Raw genomic sequence first — 10,583 nt, 5'->3', positions numbered from 1 at the left:
TAGGAAAATATGGGACTTGGGCGTATGCCCGGAATCGAATTCCGAGGTCCCAAGCCCGAGAAATGAATTTTTACAGAAAATTGTTTTCTAAAATTGTTTATAAGGTTCGGAAACGAATTTTGATTAGAACATGTTGGTATCGGGCCCATATTTTGATTCCGGCGCCCGGTACAGGTCTTATATATGATTTAAGACAATTCTGTGAAGTTTGGTGAGAAACGGAATCCGTTTGACATGATTCGGACCTTAAATGCGAAATTGATGTTTAAGGAAGTTTTGAGAAATTTCATTGATCTTGAGGTTTAATTTGATGTTCATGATGTTATTTTGGTGATTTTATTTCACGAATAAGTCCGTAGGATTTTTTTGAGGTTCAGTGTATATTTGGTTTGGAGCCCCGGGGCTCGGGTGAGTTTTGGATAGGCCACGGGGTGCATTTTAAACAATAAAAATTGCTGGTGTGATCAGGCTTGCAGGCTTCGCATTTGTGAGGGCTAGCTCGCAAATGCGACTGTCGCAAATGCGAACCAGCCCACGCCTGCCTTATCTCGCAAATGCGAGTTATATTTCGCAAATTCCAGCCTCACAAATGCGAGGATCCCTTCGCAAATGCGAAGCTTCTCAGCTTGGCCCGCGATCGCATATGCGACCAATGTGTCGCAAATGCGAGCCATGTTTCGCATTTCCCATAATAGCAGAGGTCGGGGTTTGCAATTACGAACCCATGTTCGCTATTCCCATATCAGAGACCTGCAATACTTAGACGATTTTAAACCCATTTTTCACATTCTCTCAAAACATAAACACACTTAGGCAATTTTTCAAGGATTTCTTCTTCTCCAAATCAATTGTAAGTCGGTTTTAACTAACTTCCTTCAATTCTTATCATCTTTTAACATGATTTCTACTTCAAAAATGATTTTCATGGGGGGAAATTGGGTGTTTTGGGTAGAACATAGGTTTTTCAAAAATTGGGGATTTGGACCTCGATTTGAGGTCCGATTTCAAAACAAATTATACATTTGAGTTCGTGGGGGAATGGATGATCGGGTTTTGGTTCAAACCTCGGGTTTTGACCATGTGGGCCCGGGGGCAATTTTTGACTTTTTGGGTAAAACTTTGGAAAATCAATTTTTTGCATTCGAATTGATTCATTTAGCGTTTATTAATATAATTAAGTAACTTGTTGGTGGTGGAATCGAGGGGTAAAGCTATAATTGAAGTGTGAATTGTGTTCGTGGCATCGAGGTAAGTGTTTGGTCTAACTTTAGCTTGAGGGATTAGGAGTTGAGTCCTATTTGTTAAGTGTTAATTGTTGAGTACAACGTATAGGCATGGTGACGAGTATCTATACATTGGTGTCCACCATGCCCGTGAGTCTTTATATTGTGATTTTCATGACTTCGTTGTATCTTTCATGCCTTGGTGATGGTTTCTATATGTTGTGTAAAGTTTGTGGAAGGAATTGTGACTTATGAACATTGAGGAGCGTTAGCTCAAGTTATGTAACGAATTGTGAAAGTGTAAGTGATAATTGAATCTCTAAAGCATTGGCTCGAGTTATGAAGTGAATTGTGAAGTAAAAGTGAGAAAGAAAAGAAGTTATCATGTTGACACCCTTGCCGGGCTATTGTTGATTTATTTGTTATCTCCCTTGCCGGGATGTTGATATTATTGTTGTTGTTCCCTTGACGGGTTTTATTTGTTGAAATGTTGTTCCCTTGCCAGGATCTTTATTGCAATTTCATTTATTCCTTTGTCCTATTGTTTGCGATTGTTGTTTGGGTGAGGAAGAGCGTTAAAGCACGAAGGGTGATGCCGTGCATTGTTTGTTTTATGAGGAAAGAGTATAAAGCACGAAGGGTGATGCCGTGTATTATTGTGAGGAAAGAGTGTAAAGCACGAAGGGTGATGTCGTGCCGCACGATGTACCATTCCGTGCTGATTTTATTGATTATATGGTGAGGAAAGAGAGTAAAAGCATGAAGGGTGATGTCGTGCGCACTTTTATTATATGATTGCTTTGGTGAGGACGAGAGTAAAAGCACGAAGGGTGATGCCGTACATTTATTGAATTCTGATTCTTGTTGATATTTGAGTTATGTTATTTCTTTCGTTTATTTGATGTCTTTCTATTCAGAATTGCTATCTCCCCCACAGCATGCTCCCATCCCATTTTGACTGGTTATTTCTGTGTCTCTTTTCCACTGTATATATATTTAAATTGCTCGGGTTTATGTGGTAGTCTGATCTGGCCTCGTCACTACCTCGCCGAGGTTAGGCTAGGCACTTACCAGCACATGGGGCCGGTTGTACTGATGCTACACTCTGCACTCTTTTGTGCAGATCCCAGTGTTGTTGACTTTGGACCGTAGGTTGGAGGCTATTTTCAGTTCACGTGGAGATCTAAGGTAAACCTGCAGGCGTTCGCAGGCCCTGGCGTCTCCTCTATCCTTATTTCCTATTTCATTTTCCTTATATTCAGAGACAGTGTATTGATATTTTCTTCAGACCTTGTATGTAGTAAATCTTAGACCGTCTGTGATACTGTGACACCAGTTTTGGGTAGTCGAGGTTCAAACAGTTGTATTAGATATTCATGTTCAGATAGCTTATGGCTTCTTTCTTCCGCTTATGTTATATTTCGCTGTTTAAATATTATTATTATTATTATTATTAAAATTGCTAATGAATATAAAATGAGTAAGAAGGGTAAATTGTGAAATTAATTGGCTTACCTAGCTCGTACTAGTAGGCGCCATCACGACTCCCGAGGGTGGGAATGCGGGTCGTAACATATACTTCATGACTCTGGTGAGCCAATGACAGAAATCAACTGCTGGTATAGCAAGGAGGTATTTCTGCTGACTTATAGACACAAGATCCAACCTGTTAGGGGAGAAAAGTTTTGGAAGATTGAACCATCTCAAGCAATGGAGCCTCCAGAGTTTGTGAAGTTGGCTTGCAGACCTAAGGTTAAGAGAGATAGGCAAAAGGATGGGGCGAATAAAAGGCAAGAAGTATGATCAAGGTCTAAAAAATGAAGAATCATGACTTGTAGCAAATGTGGAGAAACAACTCATAATGCTAGAATTTGTGGTCAGGTAATTGTTTTATACAATTTTAACTTCAAAACATTAAATTTTTAAATGCAAGAACATATTTACATTTTCTAACTTGTCTTTTTAACAGCAATAAAAGGGAAAGAGGGAAAGAAAGAGTGGAATAATTGAGCAGGTTGCCACCAGTTCAGTACCTGCACCTGAAGCAACAAAATCAAAAGGAAAGCAGCAAAGGAAGAGGCCAAGTTGTTTGATAGATCATGAAACTGAACCAAGTCAAGACAGTTCAGCACCTCAAGTTGAATATGATATCTACTATTCAGCACCTCAAGTCACTCAACCAACTTAGGACAGTGGTCTTAGGTTCATCCTTACACCTGGAGTTAGGGGTATTAGACATGAAGAAGATGATGTGCTTAGGCCAAGAGTTATATCAGAAGTAATTACATGCCCAGGATGAGACAACAGGTACAAATACCAACTGGAACAAGGTCAATCAACTTCACTGGTGATCACAAAGGTGTTAGTGTTCCAACAGATCTACCATATTCAGCACCAACATTATAGTAGAAGAGGAAAGCTATTGTGACTGCAAATTAGTTGGAAAAACAAGGGCGAGAGAGAATTGGGAAGTTGAAATCAAGGAGAGAAAAATAAAGACAAAGCTGGAATTTTTTTGTTGTGTTTGGGATGTATTTACTACAAACTTAATGACAGTTATCTCCCATTTAGTATTTTGTGATTAATGGTTGGTTCTGAATATTGTCACTGGAGGTCATATTACGATCCAGTGATGTATTACACTGATGTAATTACTTGTAATTACTGTTTTTTTATGTATATTTTTGGTGATGTAATTACTAGAGTTACTGTTTTTTGGTGTATGTTTTTTATGATGTAATTAGTGGAATTGGATGTCAGATTAATCTAATTGATGTTTCGAAGTAGTAAGTTGTCATATTGGAGTTCAAAATTATAAATTGTAAGTTATATGTTGTAAGCATTTGTTTTCAAGTGTCTATGTTTGGAAGAAAACATGTATTCAGTTACAGCTTTGACAAAGGAAACATATGCCTCACCAGATGTGCCTATAGCTAATTAGGAGTGTAAGAACCTATAGCGGATTAAGACTTGTAGCACAACTAGTACATAAACAATTACTCATAATACAAATTGAAGAAGCAACATCATTATATTACAATAACATGGAACATACATTAACAAATGATGTCATTGTTTTACAATGGCTAAGAATATCAAAAATCAGTAGATAGAAACATCTAAGTTTTACAAGAACTAGAAACATCAATATGGAGCATATGCCATCTTTCTTTTACAGAATTTACTTCATCCATATTGCCGCAACAAATCCAAGAAAAAGTGCAACTGAAATCCAAATAAACATCTTGATCTTAACCACTCTATCTTCAATTTCCCTTACTTTGTTCACTTCAACATTTTTTGCAGCCTCCAAATCTTCAACTTTTTTAGCAATTTGTCCCTTTCTAACTTGCACGACTCCAACAATTGCCTCAACATATTGATTGTAATATTAGCAGCATTCAATTTACACTGGAACTTATTGATTTCAATCGACGCTCGGTCCGGAAAGGGCTCGTCTTGCCATTCCCAATATCCACACAGCTCATTCTAACAATTATGAACAATAATTAAGTTACAAGGAATAAAAATTTAATTTTTGTACAAAATAATTAACAAACTAAACACATGGAAAATTTCAACTTACTTCAGGTTTAGCACATTTATAGAATCTCTTTCCGGTATTTTGAGGTGTGGTCGATCAGAAGTGGTTGGCAATCTCTCCACACTGGCACCTTCTCTTTGATGTAGCAATAGAATCCGACATTTGACCCACTTTTACCACCACCACCAAAAAAGGAATTAATGATGAATTTTGTTGAAACCGGTAATTTTGATGGAGCTTAAAGTAATAGGGTTGGGGTTTATTTTGAGTTATATTTTACGGGTTAATTGGTTTGGATATGGGTAATATGGATCGGTTCGAGTCGAATGATACCAGATGTAAAAAAGACACAGATGAGTGTCACGTGTCCCCTCCACCACTTAAGGATAGGTGTGTGTGAATAGTAAGACGATAAGGAGTTTTATGGTCCGTTGGTATAAGAGGGGACAACTTTAAATAATTTATCATAATAGAGGAGCATACCGTGTTAGGAGCAACATCAAAGTTAAAAAGGAAAGGACTATCATCATAGCAAATTAGTCAGGATTCAATCAGACTGTTTTATAGGTAACATGATGTTCTCCCTCAGAACTGTTGGTATACGACTAGACGAAGATGAACTTAAGAGAGAAGTACAATTCCAATAATGGACGACTTTGCACTCAATCAAGAAACAATTATCTATTTATCAGCATTTAAAATCATTCATAAATTATCAGCATTTCCAATAATGGACAAATTTGCACTCAATCAAGAAATAATTATCTTTTTATTAGCATTTAAAATCATTCATAAATTATCAGCACATAACTAGAGCAAAACCACCAATCTCCCCACCTAATTCATCTCCCAACAGCTATACTCAGAAAGCATAATACAAGTCCATTCAAGGGTAATTATTGCATACACACCAACTATATGCCAACTCTAAATATTTGTGTTTGAAATTAGGCTTGCTAGTTACTAATTTCTTTTGAATTGAAAGTTTTTATACTTCAAACACACAAATCTAAAGTTGGAAACTCTGCCAAGCCTTTGAACTGCACAAAAAATATGCCATTTTCAAATAACAAAAAAACAACAACAACAATAACAAACCCAGTATAATCCCACGTGTGAAGTCTGGGAAGGGTAGTATATACACAAACCTTAACCCTACCTTTGAGGGTAGAGAGGTTGTTTCTGATAGACCATCGGCTCAAGGAAAGAAAAGAAAACAGTAACAACAGCAAGATAATAAGAAACAAATAGTAACCATAAAAAGATAATAAGAGAGCATGCATTATCAACAGCAATATAATTAGAAAACATGTAGTAACCAAGGCTGTCAATAATCGAAAAACAGGGCTGACTAACTACTACTACCGGTATGGGGAAGACACACACTCGACTACCAACTAACCTTCTACCCTAATCCTTGACCTCCACACCTTCCTATCAAGGGTTATGTCCTCAGTGAGCTAAAGCAATGCCAAATCTTGGCTAATAACCTCTCCTCAGTACTTCTTTAACATACCTCTGCCCCTCTTCAGACCACCCAGGCCAACCTCAATTATAGAAGACAAGGAGTTCACCTAGTCCTAATTTGTTTGGTTAAGTTTCTTAACAATGCATATTTTAGGAAAAAGTATTTAAGGAGGGAAGAAAAGGAAATAAAAATTGGAGAAACTAAAGGTTTTCCCAAAAGAGGAAACTACAATGCATGAATTCTCGTGACTTTTCTTTTGCAGTATATTGAGAAAACTTTTTCCTCCGACCTTTATAGGAAAGTTCAAATTACTATATATATTATTATCACAAGAAGAATTAAAAAATAGAAACATAAAGGAAATAGGGGTAGAGAAAGGGAAAAAGGAAATTAAGAAAGTCCAGTCCACCTGGATATTAATTAAAAAGCCTCTCTTCTCTTCACACAGCGTTACTTCATCTTCTTCTCCTCTCCCAAACCCTGCAAATTATTCATTCACATCACAGATGTGCCGTTAATTACACACACAAACACACATAATTTGGTGTATATACCGGAGCGGCGCCGCCTCCGGAAACCCTAGATCCACCCCTCAAGATTTTTGTAGGATCTCTTTAGGGTTCAATTAAAACCCAAGCCACCATGGTTGGCCCTACGCCGCCGCTGCCGCAATTGCAAACTCAGCCACCGGCACCTTCATCAGCTGAAGATGAAGCTCTCAAGAGAAACACCGATTGTGTCTATTTTCTCGCTTCTCCTCTCACTTGCAAAAAGGTCCAATCTTTGGCTTTTGGTTCTTGTACATACCTTTAATTCTCGATCAAGTGTTAATTCTATTGAAGTGTTAATTCTATTGAATTTGGTGCTTTTTTTTTTAATTCGTGAAGTATTGTGTGTGGCTGCTAGTTGAGGATCTGAGTTGCAAGAGATAAAGATTGTGTTTTCTATTCCTTTTATATAATTTTAAGATGATTTCTTTTTTCCGCTTTGGTTATCAGTAAACCCTATATTTGGCGGCTGTAGTTTTTCTTTGGCATTTGGAATGAGGAACTATTTCTTGATTTTTGTGAGATTACAGCTTAAAAATATTCTTCTTGTCAGAAAATCTTGGCACTATTTTAGTAAATTTTTATGTCAAGCGATTTATCTACATTATATACAAGATTTAAGGTATATATGCAAAAAATTCGGTTTCTGCTGCTGTGTTGTCTGGATTAGAAGAGCTTAATTGTTTTGTCTTAGATCGAAATTTGTTTTGTTTCTGCGCTATTATGATGGTTTTGTCAAACTGGATATAGACAATCTTGTAGCGAATTTAAAGTTGGTGAGTTGGATTCCGACAATAAGTGCATTGGTTTATGCCTCCAGGAACACGTATAATCTTATTCGGGCAATCACATTTGTCTTTATTTTCTTTGTCGGATTGTTATTTTTGCAATCGAATCTATCGGCTGCACGTATACCTCATTCTTTTTATCATATAAGACAAAGTTAATCGATGCAACAAGTGCAATTACTGAATTGTTTCTCATTTATTTCTCTTTTCATAATTTATTTCTTTGTCGGATTGTTAGTTTTGCAATTGAATCTATCGGCTGCAAGTATGCCTCATTCTTTTTATCATATGAGAGAAAGTTAATTGATGCAACACGTGCAATGACTGAATTATTTCTTATTTATTTCTCTTTTGATAACTGTTTGGGAAAAAGCAATTGCTGTACAAATGCCTTAGCATCTTTCTTTATTATGGATCTGTGTCCCTTTTTGGGTGAATACATTTATGTGCATTTCTCCACGCTATATAATGTTGTAATTTAATTAATTCGCATCCATGGATCTATATATACTTCCGCTGACGCGCTAAATATTTTATTAACAGGGAAGCGAGTGTGAGTACCGCCATAGTGACATGGCTCGGCTTAATCCAAGGGATTGCTGGTACTGGTTGAACGGAAACTGCTTAAACCCGAAGTGTGCATTCCGGCATCCTGTGAGTTATTATTTCTTTCTCAACATGCTCTAGACTTTTATCATCTCTGTGCTATAAATACGCAAAGTATCTTGTTATCATGTACATTTAGAGTTTCTACTTTTACTAGCAGATGTATATTGCTCTGTTTTGGCAAGTTAATCATTCAATTGATCATTATTAACCTCGTTCCTACAGCCTCTTGATGGATTTTTGGAAGCTCAAGCTCCAACTGTTATAGGATCTTCTGTAGCTCCAGTGGTGTCTGTTGCACCTATGCCACAGGTTCCTTATGCTTCTAGTAAACAAGGCGTGCCCTGCGTATTCTTCCAGAGAGGGATTTGTTCAAAAGGTGATAACTGTGCATTCATGCATGCACCGAACTCCATTTCTAGCAAACCTTTACAACCTCCAGTGTCTACTGCATCTAGTGAAACTCCAACTGCTAAGAATGCATTTGGTGGGGTTCAAAATGCTGTGCATGGGAAGAAACTTTCGCAAACTAATCATCCGAAGCCCAGTGTACTACCTAAACCAGTTTGGAAACTGGAAAATCATCTGACTAAGAAAGAGAATACTTTTGATGAGAAGGTACTGCCACCAAATTCTGTCATAAACAGAGAGAGTACCAGGTACAAGCCAAGTATGCCTGCAACCAATGGCAATTCGCTCAGTGGCCCCAACAGGGTGCAGCAGCCCATTGGCCTTGATGATCACAGCAGCATGCAGAACAAGGATGATGAAATTTCAAGAGAGCCTTCTCCTGGTTTTGATGTTCTTGTGGACGATGAGCTAAGAGGTTCAGATTATTATCATGATGAAGATCAGTATGGTGGAACAAGGAGCAATGGGGGGAGAAATGAATATGACATGGGCGATTCTGCTGATTATGATTCAGTGGCAGATATTGACCGAGATATGTACCGTGATGGGCATGGATATGACTCATATGACAGGCTACAGAGTCGGTATGCTTGGGAGCAGCCTATAGCTTCTTCTGAGAGAATACCAGGGGGGTCAGCTCATCTTGAAAGGAGACGATATGGTACAGTAGATAGACCTGAACAAGTTAAAATGTCAGATCTGAGACATCGGTTGTCGAAGCATAGGAGAGGTAATGGTTTGAAATCTGTCATTGGTCATGACTTTTCAAGTGAAAAGAATGTTGAGGATCGAGCCAACAAGAGTTCTAGGAGGGATGCACACTATGTACCTTCACATGATAGTTCTCTTAGTGGTCGCCTTCGAGGAAGAATAAAGCTTCCAGTTAGGTCATCTTCTCCGACTGACAGGGCTGAATTACCGTTGAATAGGGAAATGGATAGGGCAAGATATCGTGGTAGGTTGTCTTCAGAAAGGCCACAGCTGTCCTCTTACCAAGGAAGGCTTCAAGACAGAATAAAGGGAAGAGTGCAAGAGGATCTCAGTAATGGTGACAGAAATAACAGAGGTCCTCGTCTAAGAAGAGATATAATAAATGACAATAATTCCTACTTTGTGCGTCCTAAAAGTCTTGTTGAACTTAAAGGTAGGAAAACTGCGGAGAGCAATGAGCAAAATCTCAATGAGCAACAACACCTGGGGAAGCGCAAGTTCCAAAAGCTTGATAGTGGGGAGGATCAATCATTTGAAGGACCAATGTCTCTGCAAGAGATTCTGAAGAGGAAAAGAGGGGGTGGAGCTGGTATGACATCTGGTGGGAGCGAAGACTATGAACATGAAAGAAAAGGCCAGACAGTGATGACTATTGGGAATGTGGTGGACTTTCCTTCTGCTATCATCAAAAATGGGTCTGGCCTTTCTATTCAGCAGGAGGAAGAATCTAAGCTTGCTGCAGATCACCAGTCTCCTTTGTGCCGCAGTGCAAATGAACTTGAAGCTGAAGAAGAGATGATTATGGAAGGCTCAGATGCTCAAGGCCACGGCGAAGGCTATAATCAGGTAGATGGCGATGATGACTATGAGCCGGTTGAGGGTGAAGATTTCCCATTAGAGGAAGGTGAGAACGGTGACCTTGATGACGAATACCTGGATGATGATGATGATGATGATGATGATGATGGAGATGACTTTGCAAAGAAGCTGGGTGTTGTTTCCTCATAAATGTCGGGACGTTCGTTTTCTATACATCTGTGAGCTCTTTTAGGTTGTTTAATGAGCAAATTTAACTCTGCTGGTTTTGATTTTACAAGTAGAGAGAGTTCTATTTTCTTACTCTGTGTACTATTAGAAACTTTTTTTCATTTATTTAAAACCCTCTGACTGGATGGATAATTTTCCACCAGTTAGTGGCTCGGGGCAGCTTTATCATTCAGGTTTGCCCAAAAGGGTCATGACTGTAACTTTAGAGTGTTAAACAGAAAGTATCTTTGCTATTTC

The 10,583-nt window shown here is 38.3% G+C and overlaps 1 protein-coding gene across 1 annotated transcript; it reads left to right on the top strand.

Annotated features, from left to right (window-relative positions):
* On the top strand, positions 6,610 to 10,583 carry LOC109233110 (zinc finger CCCH domain-containing protein 17). The gene is made up of 3 exons (XM_019398906.1): positions 6,610 to 7,009; positions 8,115 to 8,225; positions 8,403 to 10,583. Exons 1-3 carry the CDS (start codon positions 6,878 to 6,880, stop codon positions 10,305 to 10,307), a joined length of 2,148 nt encoding a protein of 715 aa, XP_019254451.1. The 5' UTR covers positions 6,610 to 6,877; the 3' UTR covers positions 10,308 to 10,583.

The sequence above is a fragment of the Nicotiana attenuata genome, chromosome 1, assembly GCF_001879085.1.
Source record: "Nicotiana attenuata strain UT chromosome 1, NIATTr2, whole genome shotgun sequence".
In the NCBI taxonomy this organism is placed as follows: Eukaryota; Viridiplantae; Streptophyta; class Magnoliopsida; order Solanales; family Solanaceae; genus Nicotiana; species Nicotiana attenuata.
Note: the sequence above shows the minus strand (reverse complement) of the source record. Positions and strands in the feature narration are given on the sequence as shown.